Source organism: Ranitomeya imitator, chromosome 1 (assembly GCF_032444005.1).
Source record: "Ranitomeya imitator isolate aRanImi1 chromosome 1, aRanImi1.pri, whole genome shotgun sequence".
In the NCBI taxonomy this organism is placed as follows: domain Eukaryota; kingdom Metazoa; phylum Chordata; class Amphibia; order Anura; family Dendrobatidae; genus Ranitomeya; species Ranitomeya imitator.
Window position 1 is genome coordinate 1188577360 of NC_091282.1, and position 19169 is coordinate 1188596528.

Below are 19169 nucleotides of genomic sequence, written 5' to 3' on the forward strand. Positions count from 1 at the left end.
ATGCCTATAAGAAGTGGTTGGTAGACTGGGAAATTTCTTTTTCTCGTCTCCGGCCTTCTCCAGCAGTTCGTCTAGAACCGGACCAAACAGGTATTCTCCTTCGCAAGGAATAGAGCAAAGACTGGATCGGCCTGAAGGTCGTAGGGCCAACACTTCAGCCATAGGGCCCTGTGAGCCGCATTTGATAACCCTGCAGCCCTAGCTGCCATCCTTGCAGAATCTGCAGACGCGTCAGCGAGAAAAGCAGCGGCATTCTGGATTGTCGGCAGGGATTTTAATATGGATTCCCGAGAGGCTCCATCTTCTAGCTTAGATTCTAGTTGGCCCAGCCAGACCATCAACGATCTGGCTGCGGGTGTCGCAGCTACTGCAGGTCTTAGAGCACCAGCCGACATCTCCCAAGTCCCTTTTAAGAAACGAATCTGCCTTATCCAGAGGATCTTTTAAAGAAGCCATGTCATCGAAGGGAATAGAGGATTTTTTAGACGCCTTAGCTACCGCTGCGTCTAATTTTGGTGCCTTATCTGTTGTGAATTCTGTTGTCGAACTCCCTCCTGTGGTCGTGAATGGTACTTCGGCGAGTTCTGTCTATGGGCTCCCTCTGGTGGCTGTGAGCGAAGCTGCTGCTTCTGAGGTTCCTTACACAGGTGACGTGGTTTATCCTTTGGTTGACTGCTCTATTTAACTCCTCTCAGAACGTTACTCCATGCCAGCTGTCAATGTTTTTGCATTGGTTCAGTTCGCTCCTGGATCTCTCTGGTGACCTGCCTTCTCCTGCAGAAGCTAAGTTCCTGATAGCCATTATTTGTTCACTGTTTTCTTGTCCAGCTGGTTTTCATGATTTTGTCTTGCTAGCTGGAAGCTCTGGGATGCAGAGTGGCCCCTTCGCACCGTGAGTCGGTGCGGAGGTCTTTTTTGCACACTCTGCGTGGTCTTTTGTAGGTTTTTGTGCTGATCGCAAAGTTACCTTTCCTATCCTCTGTCTATTTAGTAAGTCTGGCCTCCCTTTGCTGAAACCTGTTTCATTTCTGCGTTTGTGACTTTCATCTTTACTCACAGTCAATATATGTGGGGGGCTTCCTTTACCTTTGGGGAATTTCTCTGAGGCAAGGTAGGCTTTATTTTCTATCTCTAGGGCTAGATAGTTCTTAGGCTGTGACGAGGCGCCTAGGTCTGGTCAGGAGCGCTCCACGGCTATTTTTAGTGTGTGTGATAGGATTCGGGCTTGCGGTCAGCAGAGCTCCCACATCCCAGAGCTCGTCCTGTATGAGGTTTAACTATCAGGTCATTCCGGGTGCTCCTAACCACCAGGTCATAACACTTAAACCACGTATTCACCAAGGGGTTGTCAAAGGGATATCTCCATTTAAAGGCCGGTGGTAGGGAGCCCTTTTTTTCTGGCTTTTTCCACTCTCTTTTGATAAGGATCTGAACTTTGTCATTAAGTGGAAATGATTTACACCTTCTTGGGTCTAGACCGCCAAACATTAGGTCTTGCGCCGAAAGTTCTGGTTTTTCATCAGCCACCCCCATGTGGATCTGACTGATTTAATCAGCCTGTCCATCTGGTCTAGCGGGAAGCAAAATCGATTAGAATCCTCTTCTGAAGAGGATGCGGAGGAGACTGTGGCTTCCGAACCACATTCTTTCCTGGGGGCAGTAGACAAATCTGAATCTGAAACGCTAGGTTCCCTTCTTCTCCTGGAAGGCTCCCCTTGGGACAAGGATTTTAGGGAATCTTTTACTTCTCTCCTGATGATTTCTCTAAGGTTTGAAGTAAAATTGGGAGACTCTTCCGCCACCTATGGGAGCGGAAAGAACCCTATGTAATTTAACTAGTACTACCGCTATAAAGTGTGGGTGTGTGTGTGTGTACATGTATACTTCCGGTCCCGGCCACGCCCCCCTGCCGTGTCACTTCCGGCGCCGAAAGAGCTCACTGGGACCCGCCGGGAGGCCGAGGCAAGGCACCGCTGGCCGACCCCGCCGCACACCGCCACACCAAGCACCCCGGACAATGATGACCGACGGGACGCAGGAGCTGCAGAAGCATTGGGAAAACTGGACGGACCCCAGGGGGGGGGGGGGAAATACTCACCTCCGTCGCTGGCACCCGGAGACTTACATCCTCTGGACTCTGCTCCACTTGTTCTGCTCACTGCCGTGGAGCCCTATCCGGACCCACCGTGGCACTTCCAGGGACTCGCACTGACCGAGGTAGGAGACCCCATCGCTACCTGAGTCGAACAGCCGGCCTGGGTATCTCAGATGAAATACGGATATCTGTAGGGCAACCTGTCCTCCAGGAACAGGAAACCAACTGATGCGTGGGAGAGGTGCCGCCCTTATGTATCTGTAGGTTTCCTGTTCCTGAAGGGCAGATCCCCTCTCTCTGTGGTGCTGTCATGGACGACCGATAAAATTTGATTAGTTTACCTTCAGTTCCCTTATCTAGATCATTCATAAAAATGTTGAAAACCACTTGGGTCAAGACAGAGCTTTGTGGTACTTCACTTGAAACATTCTTCTAATTGGATGTGCAACCATTTATTACCACTTTTTTAGTAGTCACTGAGCCAGTTATGAATCCGCCTAACTGTAGCCTTCTCAATTCCATACTTGCTCATTTTTTTCAATAAGTAAAGTATGAGATACTTTTTCAAATGCTTTGCTGAAGTCGAGTTATACTATATCTACCACATTTCTCTGATCCACCCAGTCAGTGATTCCATAATGGAAGTAAATTTGATTAGTTTGGCATAACTACAAACTCATGCTGGTTCTGGTTAATTACTGTATTCTTATCCAACTACTTACATACATGCAGTCTAATAATTTGTTCAAAGATCTTTCCTGGTAAAGAAGTAAGGCTCACTGACCTGTAATTTCCTGGCTCCATCTTCTTTCCTTGTTGGCAAATGTTGTCCCCCATTTTCACTTTTCCAATCTTTTGGGCATTCTCCTGTTCGCCAGGATTCTTCAAAGATTCTCGCTAGTGGTTCTGCAATTTCCTCTAACTTTTTCAGTACCTTAGGATTTATTTCATGTACACCAGGAGATTTAAATTCATTAAAATTAGCCAAGTGTTCTTTCACCATCTCTCTTTTTATAGATAGTGTGAACTTTTTTTTTTTTTTTTTTAATTCCTTCGAGAGCACCGTGAAGATCAGTTGTTGTTACATTTGCTTTTTTAGAGAACACAGATGCAAAATAGGAATTTAAAAGTTCGGCCTTCTCAACATCATTTTTGATCACTTCACCCTTTTTACCCTGTAAAAATCTTATGGTATCTTTGAGTTTTCTTTTGCTTTTCACATACCCCAAAATATATATATTTTTGTAATGCTTTTATTCTCCCTTGCAAGCCTCACTTCATCACTTACTTTAGCTCTTCTAACGCTTGCCCTGCATTCACTGCAGTGTTATATTCTTCTGTAGATATACCCCCTCTTTCCAATTAATATACTTTTTTTTTTCTTTTTTTAACAAGTGATTATGCTCTGTGTTCATCTATTCTAGTTTCTTTTTAAATGCCTCCAATTCTTCTTTTCAGGATTGTTACAGATTGTGCAGTGATAATTACATTTTGCAAAATCTCCCATCCTTTTTGGACATTTCTGTTCTTTACAACATCCAGCCATTGGACCTTCCCTACACTCTTTAGGGTTTAGCTGGTTTGGTCTGTGGGTCGGACTGGAACAGCCAGAGTGCCAGATGTGGCCCGCCGGCTTTACTTTGCCCAGGTCTGGAATAGATATATAGATTAGATATCCCCTGTCATATAATAATCTTGCATCCTTTAGTGCCTTTCATGTAGGGTCCCCACATACTTTTGATAACCAGTTAAGGTAAAGCAAACAGCTGCGTGCTGATATTACTGATATTACTATGCTGGGAAAGGTACATGGTTGTTGACCTTTCCCAGCCTAAAAATGACAGCCTGCAGCCGCCCCTGACATGGCTCATCGCATGAGATGGCACCAATTCTGGGGCTTTGCCCAGCTGTTCCCAACTGCCCTGGTGTGGTGGCAATCGGGTTAATGGTGGTGTTCATTCCAGCTGTGATACTTCAAAAATTGCATCAAGCAATGTGGTTAGTGCTGGAGCAGTGTCCATCAGACACCCCCATTACTAACCTAGTAGTAAAAAAATAAAACACAAAAAATACTTTATTTGATAAAACACCCTCCACACGTCTTCTGGTTTATTAATTTATTGTAATTCTTAGACTTGTCCTTTTGACTCCTCCTCAAACTTAAGTCTTTTTCTCCGTTCCTGGAATGGCACGTACTGATTGCTGTAGTCACAGCGAAGCAGCGTGCTGCATAACTATCGGCGGCCTTTATTTCCCAGCTTGTCTTCTGCATTCTTAATTACGCCAGTGGTGGAGGAGCATAAATAATGCAGAATAAAAGCACTTGTTCCAGGAAAAACCTTGTGCACAGCGAAGGCTTCTCAAAGTAGGACACGCAGCGAGCCGTGCAAGCGTAGAATACACACACACCTAAGAGAACAGTGAATGAGACGGACACCAGAATGTGCTGATGTAGCAGAGCCCAGGTTTTTACTTGGCTCCACCAATAGTGATGTTAAATATTATCTGTGGTTTTCCATGGCATTCAGGTAAAGGCATCTTGGAGTACATGGCGGCGCCTTTGACAAACTTGCCTTCACTGTGCCATAAATTGCAGGGGAATTCTAGGACTTGTTCTACTACAGTTCCTTGTGCAGTTCCTCTGTTGTTCCTCCTGCCAATGCTGACCGTGTACAGACACAAAGGAGAAGGGTACAATTAGAATGAGCACTATAGGAATAAACTGAAAACTAAGCCGTTTCCTAGGGTTGAGCACAATGATTTGCAGGACTCTGGTCCGGCGACCATGACGGTAGTTCATGTCTGCAGGACCAGACTCCAGTGAGCCTCCTCTTTTAATATCTCCAACTCCTCTTCTGATCAGTAGGCCCGGCATAGCGTCATCATTGCCCATTGAAACACACATGACGCTGCGCCAGAGGTGCTGGGGATGCCGGCGAGTAAGTGGTGCTTGGGTCTGGCCATGGCCACAGACTAAAGCCATGGCCACTTGACCCAGGTCCTGGAAATCTTTTTGTAAAAATTGTACTCAATTCTGGGAAATGGGCCTGCTTAGTTTTCATTTAATGTTTACATTTCCAGGAGGAATAAGAGAGGAACTGTACAACGCAGCAATTTATCCCCGATTTTCTAGGGGTTGGAAATAACTTTTTTCTATCGGGGTGTGTGAAGCAGGAATAAGCGTGATCGGGTTGCGTTGGGCAAGAAACCATTATTCTTAGATGGTTTCACTCGCTTCTCCCCCATTGTGTATTCCTCTGATTGTGACGCGTTTCAGGCTCTTCATCGTGTACTCACTTTGATGGCAAAGAGTATGACAAGTGAGCGGCGTCCTTCATCAGTCGGGTGATTAGAGCATCTCGCAGTATATATTATGTATTTGTCGCATCAAGTGACAAAATCACTATAAACTGATATATCAGATCGTTGTGCAGGACATCAACATCGTTTTCCTTTTCATTCCTGTCATAAAACATCAACTTCAGGCTCCTTAGACACACAGGCCATATTCCTCAGTGAGTACAGGTGGGGCCGTTGCCTGGAATTCTTTTTTCCTATACTGAGATGTCTCGGTTCACATCATGACCTTTCTTGTAGGGATTATCGTGTACAGTCAGACGGACTGTGAGATTAGTGTATAATTCCTGTGCTGGCCAGAGTAGATTATGACATGACTGTGTGCACAATCACTCTGCTGAGAGAGCTCGGAGTACACGATCCGTCCACTCATTAATGTGACCACTATTCCTGTTCTGTCACATCACTGTTGGATTATACTCGGTGCACATTTTCCCGCTATTACAACACTTAGTATGTTTAATATGGCGGTACCGTCTCATCCGTACCTGCAGTATCCAGTGCAGGGTCATCACTGTGGTTATTATCCCTTTGATGTAATATGTGTTCATTATATCTGTACTGTGACATTAGTGTTTACTGTCCTGTTACATTGGCTTTGAACTACTTTAATTAGCCCTGAATTTAGACATTATTTATTAACCCTGTGTAGTGACATCACTGTGTGCGTTATCCCTGTGCTGCATGCAATATTTCTGTGCTGCGATGTCACTATATGTTATCCCTGTAGCGGGACGTCGCTGTGCGCCTTAGGCCGGGATCACACATGTGAGAAATACGGCCAAGTCTCGCATGTTAATACCCGGCACTGCCGCCGGCACTCAGGAGCGGAGCGTGCGGCCGCATATCAATACATGGAGCTGCACGTTCCACTCCTGAGTGCCGGCGGCAGTGCCAGGTATTAACATGCGAGACTCGGCCGTATTTCTCGCACGTGTGATCCTGGCCTTATCCCTGTAGCGGTATGTCATTTAAGAATTTAATTTTAATGACTTAACAGCAGTGTTCCCTTAACCCTCCATCAGTTGCACTTCTGGCACTCCCAAGTTCAGGACAGACACCAGTTATAAAACCACATATAATTTCTAATTATCTCAATTTCGGGACTCGAAAAGTAATCAGCGAGTTTCATAGGGGTGTATTAAGAGAGTACGCAAACTCAGATTTATAAAAAAAAAAAAAAATTTAAAAAAATTATTAACCATAAACATATTAAACATTAAAAAGTACCAAATTTCTCAACTACCACCAAATAGCCTCCAGTTTTTATGACCAAACTATTACTAAAAATTAAAGTTAGAGAAAAAAACCTCAATGGTAATGCACTTACATGTGCTTCTCACGAAATTAGAGTATCATGAAAAAGTTAATTTATTTCAGTTCTTCAATGCAAAAAGTGAAACGCCTATATTTTATATAGTCATTACAGAGTGGTGTATTTCAAGTGTTTTTATTTCTGTTAATGTTGATGATTGTCTTACAGCCAATGAAAAGCCAAAAGTCATTATCTCAGTAAATTAGAATACTTTATAACACCAGCTTGAAAAATGATTTTAAAAGCCAAAATGTTAGCCTACTGAAATGTATGTTCAGTAAATGCACTCTATACTTGGTTGTGGCTCCTTTTGCATCAATTACTGCATCAATGTGTCGTGGCATGGAGGCGATCAGCCTGTGGCGCTGCTGAGGTGTTATGGAAGCCCAGGTTGCTTTGATAGCAGCCTTCAGCTCGTCTGCATTGTTGTGTTTGGTGTCTCTCATCTTCCTCTTGACAATACCCCATAGATTCTGTATGGGGTTAAGGTCAGGAGAGTTTGCTGCCAATCAAGCACAGTGATACTGTTGTTTTTACACCAGGTATTGGTAGTTTTGGCAGTGTGGACAGGTGCCAAATCCTGCTGGAGAATGAAATTTCCATCTCCAAAAAGCTTGTCAGCAGAGAGAAGCATAGACTGCTCTAAAATTTCCTGGTAAATGGCTGTGCTGACTTTGATCTTGATATAACACAGTGGACCTACACCAGCAGGTTCAGCACCTGTTCACACTTAGTCTATGTTTGGATGTGCCGGTCAGGTTTTTGAAATGTATTCTTTAGCCTTCTGATCGTGCACTCCGCCTCCTAGCTTCAGGTGTTTTAATTACAGCAGGTCCAATACCCCTCCACAGAGAGAGAGAATTTTAGTCTAAGAAGAGGTTTCACATGCACCCATTCAGATGGAGACGTTTATTCTCAGCGAGGTAAGGCAAGTTTAGGACCTGGTATAAGAGAGATGCCGTAAAGGGGCTACCAGGTACACATAAAATTGGCCATTTTTATGCGCTAAAAGCTCTCATTTTTCATATTTCTAGTGCAGTAATGCAGTTCAAATTTCGTGTTTTCAAGTTTACATGTTTTAGCGCTGCAGTGTGCTGCCTTATTTACTTAACTACACCAGCAGAAGACATGGCTCCCCAAAGCATCACTGATTGTGGAAACTTCACACTAGGCCTCAAGCAGCTTGGATTGTGGCCTCTCCACTCTTCCTCCAGACTCTGGGACTTTGATTTCAAATGAAATGCAAAATTTACTTTCATCTGAAAAAACCTTGGACCACTGAGTAACAGTCCAGTTCTTTTTCTCCTTGGCCCAGGTAAGACGCTTCTGGTGTTGTCTATTGGTCATGAGTGGCTGACACAAGGAATGTGACACTTGAAGCCCATGTCCTGGACACGTCTGGGTGTGGTGCCTCTGGAAGCAATGACTCCAGCAGCAGTCCACTCCTTGTGAATCTCCACCACATTTTTGAATGGCCTTTTCTTAACAATCCTTTAAAGGCTGCGGTTACCCTGGTTGCTTGTGCACCTTTTTCTACCACACTTTTTCCTTCCACTCAACTTTCCATTAATATGCTTGGAAACAACACTCTGTGAACAGCCAGCTTCTTTAGCAATGACCTTTTCTGGCTTACCCTCCTTGTGGAGTGTGTCAGTGACTGCCTTCTGGACATCTGTCAAGTCAGCAGTCTTCCCCATGATTGTGGAGCCTACTGAAAGACTAAGGGACCTTTTTAAACACTTTCGAAGCCTTTGCAGGTGTTTTTTGTTAATTATTCTAATTTACTAAGGTAATGACTGGAAATAGATCACTCTGTTTGTAATGACTATATAATATGAGTTTCACTTTTTGTATTGAAGAACTGAAATTAGCTTTTTGATATTCTAATTTTGTGAGAAACAAGGCTGGCAGATCCTCTTCCATGGTACAGGCAGATCGCGTTGTGACATTTTTTGCATTCATAATTTGACATTCTTCTGCCACCAGTTTCATCGGCGCAGGTGGTGCATCTATGTCTTTTGGGAGGTGGGAGAGGTGTTTTTTTTTTCCTCGATCATCTTTGGGCTGAAATCTTTACACTTGCACTTGCAGGTTAGAGGGGATTCCACTCGTCTTCAGATTTTTTCGAGGTAGCTCTCAACTCTCAAGTTCACTAGCCAATGTTTTCAGGTAAACTCTACCCAGAGGTAAATCTCTTGTGAATTGATACCACCCGCATTCAACATCGCGAAGAAAATGAACATTGGCCAGCTCTTGGTGTTTCGGCTAACGCAAGAAGTGGCTTCTTGCTCCACTTGGTCTTATCTTTTCCCAAATAATAGATGTCATCTGAATCAGTCTCCACCATCCTGCTCTGTTCCGGAATCACTTTTACATTCTCCCACCTCATCTTGAGATGAATTGTCGCTCTCTTCCCCTGAATCTTCATTTTGGGTCTCCCTCGTCATTTAACCACAGAATTCATTTCTTCAACAAGGGGGTCGATAACTCATATAACTGGCCATTTCAGCAAAAAATCTCAACGAAGAGCATTTGTGTTGGGGCCCAATGTGCCTCAGAGGCCACCCTCTTTTTTTTTTCTTCCTACGAAAAACCCTACTTACTTCCACAAACTTTGCATTATTCATTCCTAAAACAAGCTAAATAAACTATTGTGATGAATAAAAAGAGAAGATACCTTCAAATTTAAAATGTGAGACGAGTTCAGGCACAGTGAGACTGAGAAGCCACAAAGGTCAGATTTGCTCTGCGGAAGGTCTGCTGTAACACGGTGAGATCAGATTTGAAAGCGCATGGAAAGTCAGGAAATTACTTGGAAGGGGGAGATTTTCGGATAATTTGGAGAGGCGAGCGAAACAAAACTAATTTGAGCTGTGCCTGACGTTGACATTAAGGCCTAATGCAGGTGGTGGACCTGTTAGCATGGAGACAACCAAAATAGTACTTGTGCCGCCATATCTTGCTTTTTCCACTGGTAGCTGTCGGTGCCTTTTATTATTTGCTCCTGTGGATGTCAGTGCAAGAAACTAAGCGGCATAAGATCAAGTAAATGAGTCTCGATAGGGAAGAAGATTTCAGGAGATGCTCTGCTCATTGCTGCCATATCATCATGTAGGCGAGGTTACCTTCTCATGGTCTGGCATATAGCCGTGTAATCAGTGTGCGCTGGAGGTACAGATGTAAATGCTAATATAATGAAGAGGAAATGCAGTGGTGAGCTTCATAGGAAGTGCTGAGAGCAGGCAGCAAACCAAGGCGAAACTGTCATGAGCACACGAAGGTAGGATGGGGCTGCTTCGGCAGGAAGGTTATTAAGAGATGGCTTGTGATTTAATCCTGCTTTTCAAGGGTTAATAACAATATATATGTAAACAGTGCAGGGAATTCCCATCTGTAATGCTTTGCAAATGATTTATAGCAATTTTTTATGGTCCCCATAATCCGTATTTAATGTTCAGTTCTTTGCATTGCTATACTGACCCTTGGCCACCAGAGGGCACTGCATTTGATAGATTTACTGGCCACAAGGACGGTCGCGGCCCGGTTTTCGGCTACGTTTTTAATCTGGATTCTGTGGTTCAGTCCAGTGTTGCGTCTGCAACAAGTGTAAATGGCTTTATATTGATCATACATAGTGGTAAATAAAATGTCCCATAGCAAAGGCAGGTAATGCAAACGGTGGTGTAACTTTAAAAAAAAAAAAAAAAGTTTTGGCGAGACATCCCTTTAAAGAAGCTAGCATGACATTCGGCCAATGGCAGTAGTTATTTCCATATGTGTATCTGCATTATATATTTACAGGAAGGACTAGGAGGCAGTACTGTATCCGTATTAAATACAACCGTGTGACTTTTTATTTACAGTGTCGGTGTGCGATCTTTCTTCACTTTAGTACTATCTCCTGGTTTCTTACCGTAATTATCTGAGCCCGCTCATTTACGTGGAGAGACTAGGAGGTTTTACTTTCTGAGCCTACATGCACTTATCTACCATCCCGGGGAATATAGCATTGCCACTGTATATTGTTTAGCAAATATTTTTTTTATTTTTCTATTTTCTTTTAGTATTGTGAGAAAATCTGAGTTTCTTGAAGTGTACTGCTGCAATTCTGTACTCACAACATGCCGTGTGCACGTCCACTGTACATGTATGGCAGATGTCACAAATTGAAACCTAGTCAGTATAAGCCCCTCAAGTGCCCGTGGACCCCAGGACTTGCCTGAGGTCAATGGGTGCTGCTGCTGATCCTGACTCCTGTAGTAGTAGCAGTATCTGAATTATTTATATAATTGATGTAGAATTGTATGTTATGTACAAGAAGAGACCAGAAGGTAGTACTATCTGTGTCTGTATTATTTACAGAAAGGACTAGGAGGTAGTATTATTTGTCTGCATTATTTTTCGGGTAGTCCACTATCTGCCTATATAATTTACACAGGATGTGCAAGCAGTGTTCACATTATTTACAGAAAGGGACCAGGAGCTAGTACTATCTTTGCCTGCATTATTTACACAAAGGAACAACTGGCTGTACGATCAGTATCTGTATTATTTTATTATTTACACAGAGATACCTGTATGCCTACATAATTGTCAGAGTGTATGGTATGTGGTCGCATTATTTACAGTAAGAGACCAGGAGGTAGTACTAACTGTGCTTACATTATCCACATAAGGAGCCAACAAACAGTACTCTGTGTCTATATTCTATACAGGGTGACAACCATGTGGCTAATTCTTTTAAAATGAATGTGCTGCGTTCTCGTTATTTACAAGAAGGGACAAGGAGATGGTACTATCTGTGCCTACTTTATTTACAAGGATGGACAGAGTAGCAATACTATATTCATTACTGACTCCTCTTCCATGAAATACTGCATTCCACCTAGAAGAAATTATACACTATATCGTACAGTAGACTATAGGTGTTGTGTTCTTTATTTACGGTATCTAATATGCATTTCACTAATGAGCGGAAATGCCCTAGATTATGGGTCCAGGTCTGGAGTCCGGGGGCTCCTGCTCGTGTTCTAGTGGGGCCAGGTTGCAATAAACACTATATGTGGGAGTCTCGGGATGTGCGGGCCGCTGCCTCCTCCTCCTCCTTCTTTTCCAGCCTTGGCATGTCTGTGTCTCATTACAGCATTACCGAGGAGGGTCCCGCACACATCTGCCACAAGGTGAGCCCTGTTGGGGGGGTAGGCAACTACTTTAAAGTGGGACTAGCTAAAACCTAAACTTGTACATAGGAGTGCTGTGGTACCTGTCATTTTGTTTTTATTCTTATTTTTAGAGTTTGATAGCTTCTTCGCCTTACATTTGTAACTTGGAAGAAATATATATATATATATATATATATATATATATATATATATATATATATATATATATATATATATATATATATATATATATATATGTGTGTGTATATATATATATATATATATATATATATATATATATATATATCTATATCTGGGAGCGTCACTCTGTCCGAAGCCTTTATAGAATGCGCAAGCGCCGGCGCAGTCTGGGCCTCACAGAGTGACGCTCCCAGGAGATCGCGGTATGCGTATACACAGAACGCACACCACGATCTCCACCGGAGAGTCAGGGACCGCCAGGAGGGTAAGTATATTCACCTGTCCTCCGTTCCACCGCTGTGCGCGGCTCCGTCTCCCGGGTCCTCTGCTGTGACGATCCCAGTTCAGAGGGCGCGATGACGCTCTTAATTCGCGCCGGCGCCGCCCTCTGACTGAACAGTCACAGCCAGAGGAGCCGGAAGATGGCGGCGCGCAGCGCTGGAACGGGACAGACAGGTGAGTATAGCAAGTGCTGGGGGCCTGAGCTAGCGGTGACTCCGGCACCTGACCCCTACAGCGCACCGGCGTCCCCGCCTGCTCAGGCCCCCAGCACTCGGCGCCCAGCGACGATAGGCGAGTATGGTATTTTTTTTTTTTATATATATATATGGCAGCAGCATACGGGGGCATATATAATGGAGCATCTTATGTGGGACATATAATACAATGGTGGCGCAGGATGGGAGCAGCACATGACAGAACGGGCGCAGGATGGCAGCAGCACATGACAGAACGGGGGCGCAGGATGGGAGCAGCACACGACAGAATGGGGGCGCAAGATGGGTGCAGAACATGTCAGAATGGAGGCGCAGGATGGGTGCAGAACATGTCAGAATGGGGCCGCAGGATGGGAGCAGCACATGACAGAATGGGTGCAACACATGACAGAATGGGGGCGCAAGATGGGTGCAACACATGGCAGGATGGGGGCGCAGGATGGGTGCAGCACATGACAGAATGGGGGCGCAGGATGGGTGCAACACATGACAGAATGGGGGCGCAAGATGGGTGCAACACATGACAGAATGGGGGCGCAGGATGGGTGCAACACGTGACAGAATGGGGGCGCAAGATGGGTGCAACACATGGCAGGATGGAGCAGCACATGACCGGATGGGGACGCAGGATGGAGCAGCACATGTCAGAATGGGAGTGCAGGATGGGAGCAGCACATGTCAGTATGGGGACGCAGGATGGAGCAGCTCATGACAGGATGGGGACGCAGGATGGAGCAGCTCATGACAGGATGGGGACGCAGGATGGAGCAGCACATGACAGGATGGAGCACATATACCAATATAGATGCTCGCCACCCGGGCGTAGAACGGGTTCAATAGCTAGTTTCTCCACATCTTCTTACTGCAGGTTTTACATGTAAACATCTTTTCAGAAGCAAAGCACAGAATTGTGAGAAGAATAGTAGTAATCCCGGGGGTTCTGCTTGACAGGCAGTGTATACAGATAAGTCTCCTATCCACGTCATCCATCTGTAAAGAGCCGGATCCGCACAATGACCAGGTGTCGATTGGCCTCCCTCCTGCTGCCTGACTTTCAGTAATATAATTCGTATATATTGTGATAGATCGTCTCACTCGGCTACGCATTGAGGTAGACACAGGAACACTGTCTCTTTTTAAATCTTCCACTGGTTTATTAAGAGTACTGCATAAACCAGTGCAAGGTTAGCAGAACAAACACTGCCTTCCTGTCCTAACAGGAAAACAAAAACACAGAGAGATTTTTATTTTTCAACTGTACCAATATATACTGTTGTGTAGTGGCGTGCACAACATAGGGGCAAGGGCAAATGGCTGCTATTGGGGTGGGGGAAGAGATCCCAGCATTTGTTTTCTCGCATGATGTCCTTGTCCAGTTCCAGGTGCAGAAATTTTATATGCAGACTGCTCCCCCTAGTGGTCATTGCATGCATTTAAAATTCTATTTTTTTATTTTTTTTAACGCCAACATATACATCAGCACTTTACAGTTCAGCGGTAACTTGTACAAACAAGATAAGATATTACTGAGTAACACACAGTTCAATATATAACAGGAGGTGATAGGGTGCTGCTCTTGCAAGCTTACAATCTTTGGGGAAATGGGAGTAACCCAAAAGGTAAAAGTTCAAAATGAAAAAAAAAAGTCGTGTAAGGTCCTGCCATCAGTATAATTAATGGGTGCTTTCAAATGACACTAAATGAACAAATCGCCAGCCAGTACCTATACAAGTACAGGTAGAAAGTGCTAATGAGTGTAAGGAAGAGAGAACCGGGAATAGTTTGTTAGATTACGGAGTTGAGGTGATGGGGCAGACTAAAGAAATGTGTTTTTAGGGCATGCTTAAAACTGTGGATATTGGGAGTTAACTGGATTGTCTGGTGTAGCGCATTCGAGTAAACTAGTGCAGCATGAGAGAAGTGCTGGAGATGTCAGTGGGAGGTTGGATTTATAGAGGATATTAGTCTTTTAGATCATTAGCGGAACTACCGTAATTCTATAATTTATGGTGAGGAAAGCAGAGATCTCCTACATACAGATGTTTTATAAGATGAGCATCATGGTAACACAGCCCTTCTATTTTACTATGGTTGCCTGTTGGTTTCCTTTATATGCTTCTATTGGTTTACTATAGAGCACTTTAGTTTCTCACTTTTTCTATTTTTTGTCTTTATTTTTTTTAATTTCCACTTGACTGTCTGATCACGTTTGCATTTATATGCTTCGTCAGTGATATTTTATACAGATTACAGCCAGATCTGCTAAATGCATTTATTCTAAATACTATTGAAATCTACCGAAGAGCAGCATAGTAACATAGGGAACATAGTAACAATTGTTAATTACTGCCAATGATGATTTTAATCTGTTACCAAAATAACAATTATATTTTTATAATTTATCAGTTACTAGCACCATACCGCTGCTCCACAGGTCCTGTAATAGTGTACTATTATAACCTGCAAAATCTTCGCTTCGTGTCCCAGCAGCCGCCCTGTCAGAAGATACTGTCTGTTTTATGACAGCTTGTGTCCTTTAATGAGGGGGGAGGTTATTCTCTGATAAGGTCTCCTTATAATCGCCAAGGATCAGTTCCGTTTCGCCTCGGATCAGTTCCGTTTCGCCTCGGATCAGTTCCGTTTCGCCTCGGATCAGTTCTGTTTCGCCTCCTGCTTCTTCAGTAGCTTCAGACGATTGATTAGAAAAGGATTTGTCTATTTGTAAGAGTCTCTTTAAATTGCTGATTTTTGCCAGCTAGCCAGGCATTAGCCGCTGCAGGGTAAATGTAGTATTAGATGACTGCTCCTCTGCTCAAGTCTGCCGGGTCAGGAGTCGCTCCTGCTGATCTTCATAGGGTGTATGCACAAGGGTTGTCTTCATCAGTCGTCCCAATTAATTACTTTTTTTCCGTCCAGCAATTTAAAGAAAACTAAAACCTGCGGTAGGGTTTATTATAGCAATTAGCCTACTTTTTGATAGTTTCCTTTTTAACTGCTGTTTTCAGATTTTTCAATTACATTTTCCCTCTTGTTTCTTCCCACACAGGTGAACAAAGAGGAGGAGGATGGCTAAGAGTCGCGTACACAAGATTTGTGAATTTAAAAAAAGTTGATTTTTTTATTTTTTTTTATTTTTTTTTTTATACCCATTTTGATGCCAAAGAGAATTAGTTTGAATAGAAACCATTTTAGTTGTATGTGGTGTGGCCACGATTGACGGAAACATGTCAAAGAAAATTAGAGCCAAAGGAGACAAGTGTGAAGTAGAAATGGAGGCGTTTCAGACCGCTAATGAAGAACTGCGGACAAAGCTCACTCAGATCCAAATAGAATTTCAGCAGGAAAAACACAAGGTACGGCACTGCCGGCATGATACTGCTGGATCCAGCACTTGTAGGGATGTGCGCAATCGCCAAGTAGTGCGGCACTGGGTGTTATGAATGAAGTATACACTATATGGACAAAAAGTATCGTGCCCCCTCCACATCACACCTAAACACCTTGGCCCCTTCATGCAGGAGAGCAGTTGTGAGGACAGACAGATTTCGGAGGAGCGGGTCGGGCTCACAATTTCTGTTCTAGGTCATCCCAAAGGTGTGGGATGAGATCAGCGCTCGTGCAACCGGTCATGTCCTTTCACACCAAACTCCCCCAAACCATGTCTTTAGTGACCTTGTTATGGGGAACAGAAATAGAGTCTTCCCTAAACTGTTCCCACAAAGTTGGAAGCTATAATTTTACAATAGGTTGCATATTCTGAAGTATTAAGATTTCCCTTCTCAGGAACTAAGGGGCCAAAGCCAACCCCTGAAAAATAATCCCACAGCATTTTCCTTCCTCCACCAAATTCTGCTTTCTCCTGGGGTTCGCCAATCCCAGACTCGTCCAAGAGATGACCCCCGTTCTGTACTTGCTGAGCTGCTGCGGTTCCTTTAACTTCTCAGTAATTTCACTCACAGGCGATGGGGGAAGATTTAGGAGTGAACATATGTCATGAATGGACTTGTTACCCCGGTGGCTGCTATTAGAGGACTTCGCTGGTATCGGTGAGCTCTGCACCACCGGCCGTTCTGACACACTTTAGTAAAGGCAGACAAGATGGCGAAGGGCCGGATGTTATACGCTGTGGGTGAGGGGGCAAATGCTACACTTTGGGGGGACAGAGTGTTATTCACCGGGGGTGGAGGGAATGTTATACATCAAGGGGGCTATGGGACTGAATGAAAAACCAGACTTCAACAATTAAAGAGGTTTTCCGCATCTTCTAATAGTGGCTGCCGCAGGATGCTACACATCCGCCATCCTTTTAGGTGGCAGATGTGTAGTACAAGCCTCGGCCACTACCAGAACATGGCCAGCTCCATAAGTGAGTATGTCTCCATAAGTGCTAGGTGTCGAACCCCAGCCGGCGAGATATTGATGACCTATTGATAGGAGCGTTCGGTCCTTGTATCTATATGGATGAGATATCCATTCTAAGCGCTATATCTATATTTTCTATATGTAATTGCTTGCAGAGACTTGGTTCTTTCTGTGTCAGTTGAAATATTAACGTAAATAGGAGACGACTGCAGGAAATTAGATAACCAAATCTATTTCCAGAAAAAATAAATACACGTACAGAACATTTTCCTTTAGGTTATTTGGGGAAAAAGTGAGCGTCTGGCTTTTTCCTTTAATAAATGATAGGAATAAGGAGACGGACAATCTGTGTGCCACAGGCCCAGTTCTCCTTTCTGTTCAGAATTTCTCAGAATCGAAGTTAACCCCTTAAAGGAAAATATTGCAAATTTGAAAATAACTGAATTTATCATCTACTACTTATATAATGACAATATTCAGGATAAGAGAACAGTCTACACCTGGAGACAGGCCGTCATCTTCCCCTCTCTGGAGTGCCAGGATTTGGGACGTGGCAATCTCGTGTTCTAAACACTTACCACACCCAACATTCTAAAGCTGTTGCTTAGCAACCGCAACCATTGTAGTTACTTAGGTGTAGGACAACATGCTGGTTACTCTGGCTTGCAGATTGGGGGTCATGAAGCTCACTAGCTATGAGTGTAGGTCCTAGATGTGGGATTCTATGTATGACATATTTATAATAAACTTGAGCAATATTTAGGATAATCTTCTGCCATTCTTTTGTATTTCTAGGTGACAAAGCTTCGAGAAAAGCTCCAAGATGCCAAGCAGGAGAGGGATCAGGAGCAGCACCGACATACTGTATATGTAACAGAACTGAAAGCCAAGCTCCATGAGGAGAAGATGAAGGAGCTTCAGTCGGTCCGGGAGGCCCTGATACGCCAGCACGAACTTGATGTAACCCGTGTGGTCAAAATCAAAGACGGTGAAATCCAGCGTTTACAATCCACGGTCAATGTTTTACGGGACGGAGCCGCAGACAAAGTAAAGACGGCTTTATTGAACGAAGCCAGGGAGGAAGCCAAGAGATCATTCGATAGCGAACGCATTAAATTTCATCAGGAGATACTAGAACTGAAAGCCGGAAGAAAACAACTAGAGGAAACGTTAAACAATGTCATGCAGGCGGATAAAACCAAGGCATCAGATTTACGGATAGCTTATCAGACGCATCAGGATGAGATTACCCGGATAAAGCGGGAATCTGAACGGGATATCCGCAGACTGGTGAGTTGGGTAAAACATAATGGACCATCACTGGGATGTAGAAGTTTAATACCAGGGCTGGGAAGTTCGAGAAAACTATCCGTATCGGATGTCTTATGTGAACTTCCACTGTGTAATTCAGTTTCATCCGTATTTCAGTACTCCACTAGATCTCATCAATCAACCTCCAAAGAGGTCGTAAATTAGAAAAAACATGGCTTCTAGAAATGGCTCCACGCCAGTCTGTGAGATGTGTCCTGGATGGTAGCTCAGCTCCATTGATATGACCGGTGCTGAGCTACAATACCGCTCCATAAAATGTGCTGCATTTTTTGGAATAATGCCGCCTTTTTCTCAAATTCTTTTACAAATCTCAATTTAGAGGATTTGTAGAAGAAGACTTGAATCAGGCGAATAAACATTTTAGCCAGGTCTAGAAGCTAATGCCAATGATGAGGCTCACTTATGCTTTAGAGTTGGGCCAAACTTTCTGATCGCGGCATGACGAACCCACCATCTAAATGTGTAAAGGACCCTCCCAACTGTTCCTCAACATTTGGTAAGTAATTCCACCTTGTACTAGTACTTTCAACGGGGTCACACCACATTCTCCTCAGCACTGTCTGGTTCTTTGGTCTGAATACCTGAACAACGGGTTTTAGACGTTCCCCTGACGTAGCAATACTCTTGAATAAGGCGAACAGTATGAGACTTAGGTTCTTCAGTGTTAGATTTCTTTGGGCACTATTGCCTAGTTTACCATGCCAAATCAAGACAGGCTCGTGCCGGAAAGGAGGTGAAATGTAGTCCGTTTCATATTTTAGACTGTTTGCCTCGTGCAAGTGATTGAACATGTCAGGTGAACATCTGAATGTTTTTTTTTGTGTATTCAGATGGGAGCTCTCGGTGAA

General features: G+C 43.8%; 1 protein-coding gene across 8 annotated transcripts in view; it reads left to right on the top strand.

The window, feature by feature from the left end:
- Positions 1-19169, top strand: part of JAKMIP1 (janus kinase and microtubule interacting protein 1) — a 211713-nt gene that overhangs the window by 70165 nt on the left and 122379 nt on the right. For all 8 annotated transcript variants that reach the window (XR_011317025.1, XR_011317024.1, XM_069744820.1 and 5 more), the window contains exons 2-3: positions 15674-15980; positions 17785-18279. Coding sequence is in view for 6 of the 8 variants with exons in the window: in XM_069744820.1 (XP_069600921.1) it covers positions 15852-15980; positions 17785-18279 (624 nt within the window). In the remaining 2 variants the exon portion in view is untranslated. The remainder of the gene's footprint in view (positions 1-15673; positions 15981-17784; positions 18280-19169) is intronic.